Raw genomic sequence first — 19,232 nt, 5'->3', positions numbered from 1 at the left:
AGTGGTTGCCTGGGTTCATGAAAGGGCGGGTGGTAGGAAGGGGACACTCGAGAAAGTGGGTTGGGCAAAAGAAACTTTGAGGAGTGATGATATGTCCGTTGCCTTCATTGTGGTGACAGTTTCCCGGGTGTACTCATGTGTCAAAACTTACCAAACTGTGCACTTAATATGCAACTTATTGCTTGTCAATTCTGCCTCAGTGAAGCTGTTTTTAAGAAGTTTTTGTAAATCAGAAGGGATTTTAGGCACATCCTTTGAGTCATATCTGATGAAATGATAGATGAATAGGTAGATAGATATAGAAAATAGATATAGATAGACAGATATAATAGATGATAAGTAGATAATGAATAGATGATGATGGAGATAGATAGATGATAAATACAAGAAAATAATAAACTACATTTTTAAATGCTATTAATCTGTAGGAAATAGCAATGATGCGTGTTTGGAAAGGAATCTTGAATTCTGGGACAATCACTAAAGATTGGAAAAGAAGACATGGAGACAAGTTTGGCGACTGTTTGGAGACCTCATGAAAGTGAAAGTGTTAATCCTCAGTCGCGTCTGACTCTTTGTGACCCCACTGGCTGTCGCCCATCAGGCTCCTCTGTCCATGCAATTCTCCAAGAAAAAATACTGACGTGCGTCATCATTCCCTTCTCCAGGGGATCTTCCCTATCCAGGGGTTGAACCCAGGTTTCCTGAACTGCAGGCAGATTCTTTACTGTCTGAGCCATCAGGAAGATAGTTCGAAGACCCCATGCTAATGAACTACTTATCGGAGGAAGCTTCGACTCCAGAGGTGCTCTAGAAGCCCTTCAGAAGTCAACAGTTCATCTGCGGCAATTCTGCTCTTTCTGAGGGAGCTATAAATTGCCTGATTCTCATCATTGCCCTACAAGAGGGTGAATGTGAGTTCCATGAACCTCACATCTATGTCAGTCCATAAGATGCCTCCACACCAGCCAAGACCTACCAAATGCTGAGACCAAGAATGCAACTGAAATTCAGACGCCTCTGAAGCAAATTGCAACTGAGTACTGGGGCCTGGAAGAAAGAGAGGGGAAATTCAGAAGGGTGGGTGTCACTTAAGAGGACATGCTTTGGACACTTGAGATCACATCTTCCCTGGTCTGTCAGTTTCTTGATACTTGGGCAAGTTACACAATCTCTTTGGGTCTTAATTTCTTCCTTTTAGAAATGAGGTCAGTAATAATTACTTCCATTAGAGTTGTTGGAAGGACTAAAATAAATGATTAAAGTAAAGCTTTTAGCCTAGTGTCTACTGTTAACTTAAGTGTGCATTTAAGTTTATGCCAGTTTGAGGGCTAGTTTAAAAATTACTAGTGAACTCTTTACTTCAGAAGGTGTCTGGATCCAAGGCTAATCCTGGCCCAGGAAATACTGTTTCAGATGATTCTGAAATGGAGATGCCCACTGATCAGCTGTAGGTCCCTTCACCCATCGGTACACACGGACTGTGGGGTCTGGGACAATCACCATGAAAACACTGTTTATGAATTAATGTTTATGCTTATGAATGCCACTCAGCACCTTCCCAATCTCTACATGCACCAAGTTGCGAGGACAAATGAGATGCACATAAAACCTGGCCCAGAGTAAATGCTCAATAAGCCTTATTTCACAGCTGAGAAAGCAGGCTGATAAGCCTTAACTAATCTGAAGCCATAAGGGCTAAGAAGTGACAGGCTAGACACTTTGGTACCAAATTCTAAGCTCTTTCTACAATACAAAAATGCCTCTTGTCACCTATGACAGAAGTTGATGGGTCGGGGAACATCACATGGCACCTAATATTTGAAAAATGACCGAGATGCCCTCCATGGAGTTGCTTCACCCCAAGTGAAGTGATTTGCACAAAAACATGAGCAAAGGCTGATGTGTGAATCCAAATCTCTTGGCCACAGCTGTAATTTTCTCCCAGTATCTTTTCTTAAACATGTCCACCCAACTCTTTTCTAAAATTTTTGTTATATGTCCTTAAAATGAAAGGCCCTAGAGTTCAGAAGTCACCATCTGTTTAATCTGTGCACTTCATTTTCTCATACAGAACTGCATGCGTACACACACACACACACACACACACCCCCCACATTGACACATACTTCCATTACACAGTACCAGCACATCAGGGCTATAAACTAAATGTTGCTGACTGCCTTCTACCTCTACAGACTGGCCTCTTATCTTTTCTTCACCAGGTAAAAGGAAAAAGAAAATTGCAATAACAATAAATTCCAGACTGAGCAATTACATAGGGTGGGAAGTAGATCATAGTAGGAGACTGTGTGCGTGGCAGTGAAGAGCTCAGGTTTTGAGTGGGGTGTGAGGGAACCTCACTCTAACCTTTGCTCGCTGACTTTGGCACAATTACTCAACTCTAAGTCCCCAGGTGCCTCCACACCTATCAAGCAGGAATAATAACAAAACATGCTTCACAGTGTTGTGGAAAGAATTAAATCAAATAATTCATGGAGCAAACATCACAATTCCTGGAAGGTGATAAATGCCTAATAAATTTTAATCGTTGCTATCTATCCGTCACTATCACCACTAATATTCATATTATTATTATTCAAAACCCACAGAAACAATAAGAAGAGAAACAGTAAAAACATAAATGATGGGGTTTGGAAAATCCCTCTGGATCAAAACATAGTTGCATTGGCAGATAGGTTTTTTAATTTGTTTCATTCATCAATTGTGCCAGGCAATGCATTATAGTCAACAGAGGCTAGGGAATAAGATCGACATGGTTCTTATCCATTCGTGCACTGAATCCTCAAAATTATGATCCTTTACATTAAGTAATAAACCCACTTGGCAGATAAAAACACTCAGGACGGAAGAAGTTGGAACTTAAAAGTCGACACTGGAACCTGAGATTAATTCATACATTCAACAGATACTTATTGAGAGCCTTCTGTGCTGTAGGTGCTTTGCTAAGCCCCCGGGGTGTGCAGAGATGAATCTCACAGATAAACGTGCTTCCTCTCACGTGGTTTCCTTTCCGGTTGTGAGGACTAGACACTATCACATACGAATAACACAGCGGAACACATCTGACAAGTATGGTGTGCGCGCTCAGTTGCTCAGTCGTCTCCCACTCTTTTCCACCCTACAGACTGTAGCCCACCAGGCTCTTCTGTCCATGGGATTCTCCAGGCACAAATACTGGAGAGGGATACCATGCCTTCCTCCAGGGGAGCTTCCTGACCAAGGGACTGAGCCAGCACCTCCTGCATCTGTTACAACATTGCAGGCAGAAATTTTTACCACTGAGCCACTGGGGAAAGCCCTGACAAGTATTACCTGACACAGTAAATCAGAAAATGGAGATGGAATGTTAAGTGCAATTTTAATAAGGTTGTCTGGGAATATCTTCCCAAGTAGGTGATACTTGAGGAAAGACAGAAAAGGTGGAGCAACTAAGGAGTGACATATCTGATGAAGGTCCATCTAGAACCTTCCAGAAGCCTTCGATCGGCTCAAGGATTTCAGGACCGCCTCCTTGACCTCCTTGTTCCTCAGGCTGTAAATGAGAGGGTTCAGCATCGGGCTCACCACTGTGTGGAGCACCGACACCAGCTGGTCCGCCTCCGAGGGCTGGCCCGAGTTGTCCCGCAGGTACATGAAGATGAGGGTCCCAAAGAAGAGAGCCACCGCAGTGAGGTGGGAGGCGCAGGTGGAGAAGGTCTTGGCCCGACCCCTGGCAGAGCGCATCCGCACGACGGCCAGGACGATGAACAGGTAGGAAACCGAGATGATCAGTACACAAGCAGGCATAACCAAAACGGCAAACACAACGATCACCACCTCCTTGGTGTGGCTGTCCCCACAGGAGAGCTTTAACAGAGGGGGGAGGTCGCAGAAAATAAAGTCGATCTGGCTGTCCCCGCAAAAGGAGAGCGTGAAGGCGGTGGCCGTTCGAATCAGGGCGCCGGAGAAGCCCGCCGCGTACGCCCCCGCGACCAAACCCCAGCGGGCCTTCCCGGTCACGGTGGCGACGTAGCGCAGGGGGCGGCGCACGGCCACGCAGCGGTCGTAGGCCCTGATCGCCAGGAGGTAGCAGTCCAGGGACGCGAAGAGGGTGAAGAGGGAGAGCTGGGCGGCGCAGCGCGCGCTGGAGAGGACGGCGCCGCGCTCCAGCAGGGCTGCCAGCGCCTGGGGCACGACGGTGGACGAGGAGCAGACGTCCGCGAGGGCGAGGTGGCCCAGGAAGAAGTACATGGGGGTGTGCAGCCGGCGATCCCGGCGGATCAGGAGGATCATTCCACAGCTCCCCAGCAGAGTGAGCAGGCAGAAGCCCAGAAAGACCGGGAAGAGCGGAAGCCCCCAGTCGGGATGGTCAGCGAACACCGACAAGAGGAATTCCGTCACTACCGTGGAATTCCTCCCAGGCGTCCACTCAGCGGTTTGCCTGTGAAGGCGGAGACCCCAGCGCCGCATAAGGGGATCCCTGAAGAGACTTCAAGCCATTTTCAAGGATAAGATTTAAGCTGAGTGTCCGACAGGTAAAGCACTGGACATCAACAAACTTGGCGGTCTAATGTGGAAATGGACAAATACCGAGCTCACTGCCATATAGGATAAAAAGTCACGAACGCCTCCACTGTACACGTGTACCATGACTTCTTTGTCCCCTCATCAGTCCATGGACATCTAGGTTGCTCCCGTGCCCTGGCTATTGTGAACAGTGCTGCCTTGAATACTCCAGTACACATTTCTTTTTTGATTATGGTTTTCTCAGGGAATATGCCCAGAAGTGGGTTTGCTGAGTCATAGGGTAGATCTGTTCCTACCTTTTTAAGGAGCAGAAATCAACACAACAGTGTAAAAAAAATTTTTTTAATTTAAATTTAAAAATTATTGAATGCTTACCTTATACTAAGAGTGAAGACCAAGTGATTAACTTATGTCAGCTCTTTTTTAAAATTAATTTTGATTGGAGTATAGTCGCTTTACAATATTGTGTTGGTTTCTGGTGTACAGCATAGTGAATCAGCTGTGTGTATACATATATCCCCTCTACAAGTCAGCTTTTGTTTATTTTTAATTGGAGGAATATTGCTTTACAACGTTGTGTTGCTTTCTGCCACACAGCAAGGTGCATCAGTCGTAGGTATACATTTGCTCCCTCCCTCCTGAACCTCCCTTCCACCCCTCCCCCATCCACCCCTCTGTCACAGAGCACCTGATTAAGCTCTCTGTGTAATACAGCAACTTCCCACTAGCTATCTACTTTATTAATATGATAATGTATGTTTCAATGCTACTCTCTCAATTCAACCCTCCCTCTCCTTCCCCACCCCTACAAGTCAGCTTTTGTATTTGCAACTCTGTCCCCAATTAGCTGTTTGATCTTCCACAAGGCACTTAACCTCTCTGAACCTCAATTTCCTCTTCTGCCAAAAGGGGATCATTATATCAGCCCTGCTTATGAGATAATATTAATGCAAAGATTAAAATAGATGCAGAAGTGCTATACATATATATGGTGGTTATTTAAATTTTTAAAAGAACATTTTAAGCAAGGGCAATTTGTATTCTATGAACAAAAAAAGAAGCACAAACAACAACAAAAAATCCATTAGCAATCAGCAGTGAGCTGTGCTTATAGGAATATTTCTATTTTCAGTCTGACAACATGCATCTTTAACAAATAGCTATTATCCTAATTAGAGTTGGCTGGCTTATCAAGGGTTTTCTATTTGTTTGTTTGGTTTTTTTTTTTGGTTTTTTCAAGTACTTGCATTAACCTTTGACTCCAAAGAGCAAACATAAGCTCCTTTTAGCACCTCACGAAGCTCCATAAGCACTGTTGGTTGTTCTCACAGTCCCTAATAAAAGCAGCAGTGATAATAAGTGAGTGAAAGTCACTCAGTCCTGTCTGACTCTTTGCAAACCCATGGACTATGCAGTCCATGGAATTCTCCAGGCCAGAATACTGGAGTGGGTAGCCTTTCCCTTCTCCAGGGGATCTTCCCAACCCAGGGAATCTTCCCAACCCAGGGATCAAACCCACGTCTCCCACATTGCAGGCGGATTCTTTACCGGCTGAGCCACCAGGGAAGCCCTTGATAATAAACAGCATCCAAATTTGGAAGCGGAACTATTTCTGCAGCCTGGTGTTGCCCAAGCACTGTTAGAGGAATCTGGGTTAATGGATTTGAGGGCTCCTGATGGAGTTCTAGAATAGGGCTGTAAAGGAGGGTTTCAGTCATGTTTGCTTGCCTGATGTACCAGCAGCCAGGCCAAAACTAAGCTAACCCATTAGACATAATAACAAAGAATGAAAATTAGATTCTGAAGCATGAGCAGAGGCATGAATCATCCTTACCTAATTTCCACTTCACTAGTGTCTTCTTTCTTTGTTTAGTGCTTCCTCTGTCAATGACCGGCTGATCTAGAGGAGACCTGGACTCTAGCTCACTCACATTAGATGTATGACCCAGGGCAAGTCACTTTTCTTGTCTGGACTTCAATTACTTTGTCTTCATTCTCTTTAAATAGACAAAAATGCAGCGTGAGTCCATAATCCCAGCAACTTGGTTCATGGGAGGTTGCTTCCAGAACCACTATGTCTTATTCTAACTTCATGAAATTCCTCTCACCCTCGACAAAACAATACATCCCTGATGTTAGAGTCACCCAGGATTTTATTTTAAAACTTAGCCCAGGATATCAAGGCCTGGGGACCGGCCTCTCTCCCTGAGCTTCTGATCCTGCACTAGACCTTTCTGGTGGTACGTTTTGTACTTGCTGCCCTAGCATCATGCCATAATTGGTCCCCGGGGTAAGTCTCCAGGGAAAGACAATTTATCTTCCTACCAAAATGTCTAATATCTTTGAAGTTTTCTCTTTAATTTCAAACTCCCAAAGCCCCATCCTACATCTTGCCACCAGGGATGGAGCTGGTGGAGCTGATGCCTTGTCTCATTTCTACCTTGTACCAAAAGAAATATATTTCTCTGAAGATTTTCTTTATCTCAGTTGAGAATTTCATCAGACATCCTGCGCAGTGACAGCCTAGCCAACTACGTGCTTGCGCTTGGTCACTCAGTCGTGTCCGACTCTTTGCAACCCCTTGGATGGGAGCCCTCCAGGCTCCTCCGTCCACGGGATTCTCCAGGCCAGAATACTGGAGTGGGTAGCCTTTCCCTTCTCCAGGGGATCTTCCTGACCCAGGGATCAAACCCAGGTCTCCTGCATTGCAGACAGATTCTTAACCATCTGAGGACCTGATCCCCAAAGGAGGCTGTTTTGTAAACACACGCTTCCCCTCCACCCCCATGGCCAAGACATGCTGTAATTGGTGACTCTGATAGTTCACCATTTGACAGAAAGAGAATCTTCCGAGTGGAAGGGTCAAGATGATAATTGCAAAGGCAGATGTGAGCAGATCCTGAGCAGACTTCCCCCAGGCAAACTGAGCACACTCTTAATGGTGACCTGCCTCTGCTCCAGGGCACTGCTCCTCAGAGTCAGCGTGCATAAGAATTACACAGGAAATTGATTTAACACGTGAATACTATTGTTCCACATCCATAAATTCTGATGTGTTGTCTATGCCAAAGGGCACAGGCATCTACATTGTTAACAGGCACTGCAGGGGGTTCTGATAAATGAATCTTCGAAAATTAGGTGTAGAGACAGTGCCGAGGGAAGCATTCTCAGGGGCTCTAGTCCTGCTAGATCCACTGTGCTCTGTATGTGAACGTGGGCAGGATCAGTCACGTCCGACTCCCTTCAGCCCCATAGACTGTAACCCACCAGGCTCCTCTGTCCATTCTCCAGCCAAGAATACTGGAGTGGGTTGCCATTTCCTCCTCCAAGGATCTTCTCACCCCAGAGATCAAACCCATGTCTCCTAAGTCTCCTGCATTGACAGGCAGATTTTTAACCTCTTGAGCCACCTGGGAAGCCCATGCTGTGTCCCATAAAGTAAAATAGCGAAGGCATATCCTTGAAGAGCATGGTTTTTCTGAAGCCCCATCAGTACTTTCCTTCCTTATAGGAGGTCTAAGATCATCAAGGTGGGTTTTATGTGTGATTTTTTTTGTCATATAAATGTTAAAAACATAGCTACAGAGAGGGCTATGCAGCTACTCGGTGGCAAAACAATGATGTGAGCCAAGTCAGTGCTCCGCTAACTAAGCCTGTCTGGAAGGTGGCACAAGGCAACAGGATCTGGGGTAATGATTCTCAACTTCGCTGCATAATAGAATCACCTGGGAAGTTTTTAAAACCTGAGGCCCAGAGTGTATCCCTAAACAATTAATCCAGAATATTTGAGTGTACGAGCCAGACATCCATATTTTTTTAAATCCCCAGTTAATTACACGGGCAGCAAAGTTTGAGAACCACTGCCAAAGGGTTCTCCTACTTTATAAAGGTTTATATTTACCCAGGTGTCTTAGTAGACATGCCAGGGAAGAAAATAGGCTTACTATTCTCATAAGTTTGGAAATCACTGCATACTACATTCTCTTGATGGAAAATATTATGGCATATCAGCATGTTAATGGATCTGTAAGGTCCAATTACTAAGAAACCTTGTCAACTTTCTTTAACCCACCATTTTCCAAAAGTATTTGACCAAAGAACTTTTTCGCTGAAAAAGTGAGGAAAGAAAAAAAAAGCAGATTAACACCCTGCAGAACTAGAGTTCCTAGGGGATGATATCCTTAGGCAGGGCAGCTCCAGAAAAGCTCAGTGGTTGACCAAATGCCAAACAGCAGAGCGGTAATCATTCCAAGAAAGGCATCTCTTGATGACTCATCTCAGGATCTGGCTTCTTTACGTCTCAGGCTGACTGGCTGCCCCTGAAGCAATCACTCCTACTGGGAAAGGAGTTTGGAGGGGAACAGGAGGAGAGCTGCATCCTCTAGATGGATGTCTCAAGAGCTATGGAAGAGGAAACCATCTTGCCCTTTAAGAAAGACTTTTCCTTCAGTTATTAGGTGTGGCTGAGCCTCCGCGAGTTTTGGTGAAAGCGGGACATATCGTCAGCCTGTTACCATGTCCACGCTCACTCTGCTCACTGCAGAAGAGGCCAGTGAATCCGAGGGATAAGGTGTTGAGGCAAGGAATCCAACCTTAGTCAGAAAACCGGCTGATTGTGAAGATGGCAGACTAATGTCTCAAAATAACCATCTTTTCAGGGTCTGGATGCCAGGTTCCTTTATGGATCAGAGATGGGGGAAGGTGAGGAAACAAAGTGAAAAAGGCCCTTTAATCTTGCATGTGTCTCCTAAAATGGCAGCCTCGGGAAGGGGAATGTGTTAATTTCTTCCTTCCTGCCCTCTGCGGGTAGACAGGGTTCTGAACAAAGGCTCTTTAGCTTAATGGTCAGGCAGAGGGACAGGATTCTCTGAGCCAGGCCATTATATGTGATACAATAACAAAAGTGGCCAAAGAAACAGATCTCGCCCGTCAGAGTCGATTTTGACTCTTCCCTGTTTCATGCTCTTACCCTGGGATCTGTCTCTACGATCTTCCCCATCCACACTCGGGTGGATCTCATGCTGGTTCAAGGCCGAGAGTTGCCTACATGCATGTGTGCCCAGTCATGTCTGACTCTTTGTGACCCCATGGTCTGTAGCCCACCAGGCTCTTCTGTCCATGGGATTTTTCAGGCACGCATACTGGAGTGGGTTGCCATTTCCTCCTCCAGGGGGTCTTCCTGACCCAGGGATCGAACCCCTGCACTGGTAGGCAGATTCTTTTACCACTAAGCCAACCAGGAAGACTGAGGGTAGCCTAGCACCCATACATTTGCTTTGGAAAAACTCATCTTGCTGTAACAGTTTATCATGATCTCTCTGCCCTCACTTTACATATTCTGGAACTGCATTTTCCTATAAGATGCCAATGTAAAGTATAGAAAGTTTGTCTCAGGCTATTCCATCTTCCTTAGCCTTGGCACCCATTTCCATATCTCTCAGTTACCTGGTTCTCAGGCACTCACTTCCCATCCTAATTCATGCTCAGAGACATCTCTGAGATGGTCCTCTTCTGAAGAAAGTGGCTGACAACGCATAATGTGGGTTCTCTAAAGTGTAAAAATCATTTACACTTTAACAGAATATATAGAATGCCAGATCACAAAGGGACTCAAAATGCTCTCATTCCAACCTCTCCCCAATTTTGCAGAAGGAGAAATTGAGGTACAGAATGGGTATTCTCTTACAGAAGAACACACAGTTGATTAGCAGCAGTCACCAGTCAGCATTCTTTCTATCATATCCTACACTCTCCAGAAAAGTTTGCCAACTTAAAAAAAATATTCACAACCTAAAAGATGAGTTATGTTTTATTCAGTGGGAATTTTAAGACTTCAAGCCCAGGAGACAGCAACTCATATAAGCCTGAAAGAATTGCTCCTAGGAGGCAAGGTGGGGAACCAGAAGTTTTGCAACAAAGGATAGGTACTAAGAACATCAAAAGATTATCATAAATTAAAGAAAACAAGTTAAGGAATTTCGTGCTTCTCTATGTATGGGAAGATGCAAGAGTCTGGGCTCACAGAAATCATTCCCTTTGATATGCACCTCAGCTTTCTAGGGCCAGGATCCTGTATTGTCTCATACTGAGCTTCCTCGGGGCTCACCATAAGAAGCGACAGCAGTCTAATGGCTGCTAGTGGCAGGTATTCTTTTCCTTCCTTCGTTTCCTCAGGGCTCGCAGGCTCACCCTGGAGGGCTGCAATCGCTGCTGACTGTGACATCATGTGTTTACTGATACGGCGAGAAACATTCCATTTCTCAAAGCTGAGCAGGCTAATTTCCATCAAAAGAATCAGAAGGTAAGAAAGGGGATTTAAGAGGGAATCCAATCACATCTTGGCACCTTGAAAATCATGCCATATTGCTCAGGTCTGCTGCAACCAATGTAGGTAGAATCTGCTAACTTGTACTGTCCTTGGAAGGGTAGTGGCTTTTCTTCTCCCATCTCTTCTACTAAGCAGTGTGGTCCCCAGGACTCCTCTTTCAGGTCTGGAGCAAAGGATGGTGGGATGCTTTCCTGAAGTCACTAGAGAGACCATAATACCAACAAGTCCCTTCTTCGACGGTTCCTGGAGGACCTGGCTTATGGCATGAAGTCTCCTTGGAGGAAATCATTTGTTGGGAGGCGCTTGAGGAGAGAGGTGGGAGGAGTTCTACTGCCAAGTCCAGACTCTCTCAGTTCAGCACATGACATGCCAGTAAGTCTATCGATGAGGTGTTGAGGCAAGAAATACGACTTTATTCAGAAAGCCAGCAGACTAAGAAGATGGCAGACAAATATCTCAAAACAACCAACTTATCAGGGACTAGAAGCCAAGGACAGGGAGAAAAAGAGTTTGAATTCCAAGAATGGGGATCAAAGGAAAAATGTAAGAGACTAATAAGTAGGTTGGGCCTGTTCCTTCCTGGTGATTTGGAATTGGCTAAGGTACCTATAGTCAGACAAGTGAAGAACAAGACCCAACAGACTCTGCAAGGTTTTGGATACAGGTGGAGCTTTTTCAGAGCCCAGGGGCCAGTGCAGACAAGGATTTCCTCCTGCCCACCCAGGCATGGAACACAGCAATGCTCTGCCTCCCCGAGGTCAAAAGCTTTAAGAACATGGAGAGTTGACATCTATGATACGGATTCTGCAGATACCATTATGGGCAGTGGAAATGGAAGAAATCACCAAGTGGATTCTCAGGCAAATGATATAAGAAATGGGAGCTGTAACAGGTGGAGATGAAGAAAGAACAGGGCATATTTCCAGTGGTGACAGTAATTGACAAACATGTTATTGGGAGCACATAGAGGTCGATCTGAGCGTCCAGGAGACTACGACAGGAGTCTGAAGGGTACTGAGAGCAGGGTCAGCTCTGTTAACTGGACTATCAGGTCACTACCTTAATTTAATTATTAAAAATAAACATAATCTGGGACTTCCTTGTGGTCCAGTGGTTAAGATTCCATGCTTCCACTAAAGGGTGTGTGGGTTTGATCCCTGGTTGGGGAACTAAGATCCAGCATGCTGCACAATGCAGCCAAAAACAAAAATACAACAACAACAACAACAAAAAATAAATAAAGAACATAAACTGCATTTCTCAAATAATTAGTAAAATTGTGCATCTTTTCACATGCTCATTTGTGTATCTTCTTTGAAATAATGCCTATTCAGGTCTTCTGCCCTTTTTCATTGGGTTGTTTGGTTTTTCAGTATGGAGTTATTTGAGCTGTTTGTATATTTTGGATATTAATCCCTTATCCATCATATTACTTGCAATTATTTTCCCCCATTCCCTAGGTTATCTTTTCATTTCTGTCAAGGGTATACTTTGCTGTGCCAACGTTGTTAAGTTTAATTGGGTCCCCTTTGTTTATTTTTGCTTTTATTTCTTTTGCTTTAGGAGACTGAGCCAAGAAAATACTGTTATGCTTTATGTCAGTGTTCTGCCTATGTTCTCTTCTTGGAGTTTTATGGTTTCCATGCTTATATTTAGGTCTTTAAACTATCTTGAGTTAATTTCAACAGTGAGATAGCACCTCACATCTGTCAGAATGGTTTTCATAAAAAAGTCTACAAATAACAAACATTGGGTAATGTGGAGTAAAAGGAACCCCTGTACACTATTGGTTGTAATGTATATTGATGTAGCCTTTGTAGAGAACACTTATGGAGGTTCCTCAAAAAGCTAGAAATAGAACTACCATATGATCCAGGAATTCAATTCCTGGGTATAGTTCTAGAAAAAAGCTGAAAATTCTAATTCAGAAAGATACATGCACCCCAGTGTTCGGAGCAGCACTGTTTATAACAGCCAAGACCGGGAAGCGATACAAGTGCCGTCAACAGATGGCTGAGCTAAGAAAGTGTTCTATGGAAACTTCCTGGCCAGTGGTTAGGACTCTGTGCTTCCACTGCAGGGCGTCTGGGTTCAGTCCCTGGTTGGGGAACTAAGATCCCACAAGCTGCACAGCACATCCAGAAAAAAGATGTGCTCTCTCTATATTATATATATGAACATTACCCAGCCATGAAGAAAGAAATACTGCATTTGCAGCAACAGGGATGGACCTATTATGCTTAATAAGTCAGACAGAGAAAGACGAATACTATGTGATATCACTTATATGTGGAATCTACAAAGTAATACAAATGAATGTATATGTAAAACAGAACAAACTATGGCTACCAAAGGGGAGCAGGAAAGGGGGAGGGACAAATTAGGAGTATGGGATTATCAGATTCAAACTACTAGGTATAAAATAGACAAGCAACAAGGCTATACTGTATAGTACAGGGAATTATAGCCATATCTTGTAATAAACTGTATTGGAGTAAAATCTGCAAAAATACTGAATCACTATGCTGTACAACTGACGCTAACACAATATTTTAAACCAACTATAGTTCAATTTTAAAACTTTTTAAAAAAAATAAACATAATGTAAATATTGAATCCTAATTGATGACATCATTCTTGAGTATATAGGAGAGAAGAGTATTAATACTGATGTCTGTCACTCACTTTGAAATGCATCAAAAGAATAAGGTGGATTAATGGATGAACTGATGGATGGATAAGTGAGCAGATTACACGGGCTTTAATTTCAGATTTGTTTGTCACTGTCCCGGGAGTTAGAGCTCTCGTTCCAATGTCTGCCTACATTGCCTCTTCCTTTCCTTCTTTTCTTTCCCTGGAACTAAAAGTTCTGGTTCTTTTTTATGCCTTATACCGTGACATACTCATTTAAACATCCAGCACGCTATAAATAATGAGTTCCCAGAATGCTGGCACTGCAAAGAAAATGATTCTCAGGAATTTCCAAGTCGGATGGTTAGGACACCCTGGCTCTGTGGAGAATTTTCCTCAGGGCCTCCAGCACTTCCTTGTTCCTCAGGCTGTAGATAAGAGGGTCCAACATGGGGATCACTGCTGTGTAAACACAGCCACCACCTGGTCCTCCCCTGAGGACCGGCTGGAGTTATCTCTCAGATACATGAAGATGAGGGTCCCAAAGAAGAGCGACGCCACCGTGAGGTGGGAGGTACACGTGGAGAAGGTCTTGGCGCGGCCTCCTGCTGAGGGAATCCTCATGACGGCCATGATGATAAGCAGGTAGGACACCACAATCACCGCCATGGAGGCAGGGATGACGAAAATGGCAAACGCAATAATTACCACTCCCTGGGTAGAGCTGTCCCCACAGGTCATCTCTAAGAGAGGTGGGAGGTCACAGAAAACGAAGTCGATCTCGTTGGGTCCACAAAAAGAGAGCGTGAAGGCCGAGGCTGTCCTCACCGAGGCGCTGAGCACGCCCGCCACGTAAGGTCCCCCCACGAAAGCCTGCCGGGCCTCCCGCGTCCTGACGGAGCCGTAGCGCAGGGGGCGGCGCACGGCCACGCAGCGGTCGTAGGCCATGAGGGCCGGGAGGTAGCAGCCCACGGAGCCGAAGAAGGTGAAGAGGAAGAGCTGGGCGGCGCAGCCCGTGTAGGAGAGCGCGGCCCCGCGCTCCAGCAGGACGGCCATCGTCTGCGGCACGGTGACCGACGAGTAGCAGACGTCCAGGAACGAGAGGTGACTCAGAAGGAAGTACATGGGGGTCTGGAGCCGGGGAGCCACGCGGGTCAGGAGGATCAGGCCCACGTTCCCCAACAGGGTGACGAGGTAGACGAACAGAAACAGGAGGAAGAGAGGCAGTGCCCGTTCAGGGCAGTCAGTGAGGGCGACGAGGAGGAATTCCGTCACAAAGGTGAGGTTCTTCTCTGCCATGAAGCCGGAGGTACCCGAGAAGGCTAGGGTGAGAAGCAAGTTATGCAACCGTACATGGGATTTCAGTCTCTTTCTGGTTTACCATGTTGAGCACGTCTTGTGGACAAAATCCAGGTGCTACGTGGGGGCTTCAGAGAGGACTGGTCTGAACTCTTACATCTGAGGGAGCTCTATGACATGGAGTCATCTTGGCATGTCAAGAAAAGCAGTATTGGTGAATATTTTCAGAAAAAGCAGTGTTTTTTCTCCCACCTTTCTTCCCTACTAGCTGTGTAAACCCCTGCACACCAGATAACCACTCAACCAAAATTTCCCTATCTCTCCGACAGGGGTTGATACATGGGGTCCTGCCTACCATGGAAATATATCAGGACTCCTTCCCTTTTTTCCTCTATGGCCATAGCTCCTCCCTGATTTCAAACTCTCTTCATTTCTTGCTGGGATCAAAACAAGAGCCTTGTGACTAACAGCTTCCCCTGCCCTCAGACCAGCTTCTTGCCAGTTCTTCCTCAGTGTAGCCAGAGTGATACTTCTAAGACTTTAATAGGATCCCACTTCATTCCCCTGTTAAAAAATCCAGACGTGGAATTTCCCTGGTGGTTCAGTGGTTAAGAATCCACTTGCCAATGCAGGAGGCATGAGTTCGATCCCTGGTCTGGGAAGATTCCACCTGCCACGGAGCAACGGAGCCCATGCACCACAACTACTGAGCCCCAAAAGGAGCCACCACAATGAGAGGCCCTAGCACCACACTAGAGAGGATTGCCCAGCTCGCCATAGCTAGAGAAAGCCCGTGTGCGACAGCGAAGACTCAGTGCAGCCAATAATTAACTTATAAAATCCAGGCATGGTGCCCCATCAAGATAGGATGTTCTTAGACCCCTGGGTGTGTCGGGGAAAGCCCCCCATGAGGTATCCCCTACTTACTTCCTTGTGCACTTCCTTTCTCACTTCTCACTCTTTGCACCCGCAGCCACAGCCCACCCTCACCCTTTTCTCCAGCCACCTGAATTATTTGCGGCTTCTCTAATCCCCCACCTCACTCCCACCTCTGTGCTTTCCACAAGCCATCACTTCTGCTGAAACATCTTAACTTTCCCATCCTCAGGGTCCTGGCAACTCGCACACCACCTTCAGACCCCAGCTCAGAGCCTACTTCCCGCAGGAAGTCTCAAGGACTTCCTGTCTTCCCTGGTCAACGTATGTGCCCCAGAGCTCAGCACATCGTAAACCTCAAAATGCTTTTGTGCAACAGACAAAGTTATCAATGAGATATAAAGCACACTGCAGAGAGAAAGGCATTTTGCAGATCTTCAAGTGATTATATTTATTTTTATGAAAATATTTAGAAATAAAAGTTAAAGAACCCAATAAAGTTGATGAATAAGCCATCCTTGGACTTAGCCTACCAATCTCAACATAACAGTGTGCTTACTTAACAGAAAGCTGTTGTCTTAATTAGATCCTCTTAGCTTACCAAAAATGGGTTTTTTCGCTATTTTTTAATTGGAATATAATTGCTTTCCAATGTTGTGTTAGTTTCTGCTGTACAATAACATAAATAAGCTGTAAGTATACATAAATCCTCTCCCTTTTGAGCCTATCTCCCTCTCCCTCCCTCTGGGTCGTCTCCGAGGAGAAGGTGGCATGAATGGAGAGAGTAGCGTTGGCATATAGACACTACTGTGTGCAAGAGAGAGAGCTAGCGGGAAGCTGCCGTAGAGCACAAAGACAGATTTTAAAAGAACAGACATTTTCTTTAATAACAGAGTGCACATATATAGACACTATTCTAAGTGATTTATATATTAAGTCACATAATCCCCACATTCACTTTATGAGGCAGGAACTTTTATTATCCCCACTTCACAGATGAGGCAACTGAGACAGAGTTTAAGTAACTCAATCTTGTACCCAAGATTGCACAGCTAAAATGGAACTGCCATTAGGAACAAAACTGCACACAGAAGCACTATTTATCTTAAGGCGGGATTTTACACGTATCACGAGTTGATACCAACAGCCCAAGAGGACCCGGGAAATATCTGCCTTTACGTAGACAAGCATGAAAAGCAGCTCTGCAGTCTATTCGTATCTGAAGGCTGATGGAGACTCTTGTGCTAATGGACAGAAATTCCTTTGGCAGAGTTTCAGTGCAGTGGAGTAGAGAAGATATTTGATCATCTTTAAAGCATTAGACTTTGGCAGCTAGGCCAGTGTTGCACTGACGAATTGGAGAGAATGATAAATCAAAGAAATTGGATCTGGTGATCTGAATTGAGCATGAACCAAGGGGACCAGAACAGTTTCCTCACCTGAATTCCACTTCACCTTTGCCTTCCCAGTCCTCGTCTCTCTCTTTCACTATTTTTTCCTTTGTCTCTAAAGAGCCATTTCTGTTCCACTGCCTGAGAATCTTAAGGGTCTGGGGAGAGACTGCTGTGCTGGGGTGCAGGGGGTCTGGGTGGGTCTTATCCTCCCGAACCTGCTTAGTGATGACCCTGAGCAAATCACTTTATCTCTCCAGGCCTCAGTGTCCTTCACCCTCCTCCTACACTCTCCACAGACACAGACACACACACACATACACACACATTAGTGAATCAACTCGCGGACAGTAATGTCAGAGCTGCCTGAAGGTTGGTCCATGTATCACCCTCAAGTTCCTTGCCGGTTCTGGTCTGTCAAGCACTTTCTTCTCTCTCTTCCCTTAATCTTTCTGTTTCTGTGATTTGTTAAACCTGATTCATTATATATGCCTCATTCCAGTTTTTGTTCAGTTCCAGGCTAGGAGAGCAAAGATTGGAGAAAAGCCTCTTTGTATGGGCTCCCAACTCCAGTGCAAATAAATCTCTTTTGGTTAAGACACCGATAGTCTCTGGAAGTCTGAAGTCCCCAGTCAACAGCTGGTGTGGTCTCTAAGGAAAGGCAGTTATTTCTCACGTGGATTCATAGCAAGGCTCCTGGTCCCAGTCCAAGCTCTGAAAGCCCTTCAACACACCCACTCGGTTGGGTCTGAAAAGCCTGAATTCCAGTTCTCCACAGTCCCTGGAGAAGTGAGATGTCTCTGGCTTTAGCGTCTCTAGTCAAAACAATGTCAGAAACTGTGCCCTCATCGGTGTGGCTGCATCCTAGAAGGAATAGGGTGTTTTGTAAACATAAGGCTTTGATCACATTATTCAGAAGGACACCATGGGGACTCAACACAGAGGCCTCACCAAGATACATCGTGTCTTCTCAGTTGGCCCTGTCTGGAAGTCAGGGGTTTCACTGTCTTCCCCCACCCCGTTCCCTTTTTTTCCTTTAAAAACAAATGAAATCACAGGGAAAACAAAAGCCTGGGATGTTGCCCAGAGGAGAAATTGGCACATCCTTTTTGTTGGCATGGCCTTTGCCAACTCTCTGCGTCTTTAACACTGCCGTATTTCTTTAGCTCCAAATTCCGAGGCATTTTGTTTAGTCACTGAATTTCAAGATGTCTCAGTTCAGAAAAGGAACTAAGGAAGACGGGAAGAACAGAATAATTACAGAATAATTGTTCTCTTGGACAATGATGAGAACCAAGAGAAAATGATGCCACCTCTATCGTGGATTCATCACCGTGCTAAGCATTCTAAATGAAGAGCAGGAGACACATAATGAAACAAATCCCTCTCAGAGAAAACACAATGCCTGTCTACAAGGACTAGGCAACCTAGTAGGTTATATAACTATTCATCCTACGGGTAACAAGTACTAAGCTCCTAAGAGAGGTACAAATAAGGTGCCAAGGCGAGTCGATGTAAGGCAAGGTTGCTTGCAGTTGCAGTAGATCAGGGATGGCTTCCCAATGGAAGTGGACTTTGGCAGGCCGTTTGGATGCAAGTGATGGTAGGAGAATGATGGGCAAGACTCGTCAGGAAGAGGGACAATGTGAGCAGCTTCACAGGATCCAGAAAGCCCAGGGACTTCTCGTGGGACAGGGAGAAGTAAATTCCAGTGCAAAAATCTATAATGAATAAAATATCAAGATTTTAAATAAAGAATACCAGTATTACTAACTTTCCTCTTTCTCAGTCTCAAATAGAGTTCGACACAGTGCTGGTACTAGGATGTGTGCTTGAAAAGGGAGGGTGAGACCAATGGCTTCCAGGGCACAGGCTTAACAAGGGCCATTTGCTCCCCTAAGGATACTCCATTATCTTTCCTCTCTACCCTCCACTTAGGAAAAGAAAATGGAGGAAAGTGAATCAGATCTAATGCTCACAGGGTAGCTTTAACCGTTTCAAAGCCCTCCCTTCATCGTCACAGGACCCTGTGGGACTGAAGGAGGGAGCAAACTGCCCGTTGGCACTGATGAGGAAGCGCGGCAAAGAGAAGCCCACGGTCATAGAGCTACCCAGGGAGTGGGCCAGGAATTGAGCCTGCCCTGGGCTCACTAGCTGCTAACGGATTCTGCTTAAGC

General features: G+C 45.3%; 2 protein-coding genes and 1 long non-coding RNA gene across 9 annotated transcripts in view; 1 reads left to right on the top strand and 2 right to left on the bottom strand.

Moving 5' to 3' along the window:
- LOC145525337 (olfactory receptor 9Q1-like) overlaps nucleotides 1-17,613 on the bottom strand; it is a 38,783-nt gene extending 21,170 nt beyond the window's left edge. For 4 of the 7 annotated variants that reach the window (XM_081538122.1, XM_081538121.1, XM_081538117.1 and 1 more), the window contains exons 1-2: nucleotides 13,544-17,613; nucleotides 6,365-6,527 (exon numbers count right to left, since the gene is read on the bottom strand). In XM_081538122.1, coding sequence (XP_081394248.1) covers nucleotides 13,946-14,788 — 843 coding nt within the window. In that variant the 5' untranslated portion in view covers nucleotides 14,789-17,613 and the 3' untranslated portion in view covers nucleotides 6,365-6,527; nucleotides 13,544-13,945. The remainder of the gene's footprint in view (nucleotides 1-6,364; nucleotides 6,528-13,543) is intronic. The other 3 variants (XM_081538124.1, XM_081538123.1, XM_081538120.1) reach the window with 1 other exon arrangement.
- On the bottom strand, nucleotides 3,484-4,473 carry LOC145525297 (olfactory receptor 9Q2-like). The gene has a single exon (XM_081538091.1). It carries the CDS (start codon nucleotides 4,471-4,473, stop codon nucleotides 3,484-3,486), a length of 990 nt encoding a protein of 329 aa, XP_081394217.1.
- LOC145525338 (uncharacterized) lies at nucleotides 14,235-18,829 on the top strand. The gene is made up of 2 exons (XR_014068119.1): nucleotides 14,235-15,700; nucleotides 17,569-18,829. It is a non-coding gene; the product is annotated as an uncharacterized LOC145525338 (long non-coding RNA).
- Nucleotides 18,830-19,232: the final 403 nt, after the last annotated feature.

Source organism: Giraffa tippelskirchi, chromosome 11 (assembly GCF_054371585.1).
Source record: "Giraffa tippelskirchi isolate mGirTip1 chromosome 11, T2T-mGirTip1v1.2.pri, whole genome shotgun sequence".
NCBI classification, from domain to species: Eukaryota; Metazoa; Chordata; class Mammalia; order Artiodactyla; family Giraffidae; genus Giraffa; species Giraffa tippelskirchi.
The sequence above is the reverse complement of the archived record's forward strand: the minus strand, read 5'-3'. Positions and strand labels throughout refer to the sequence as shown.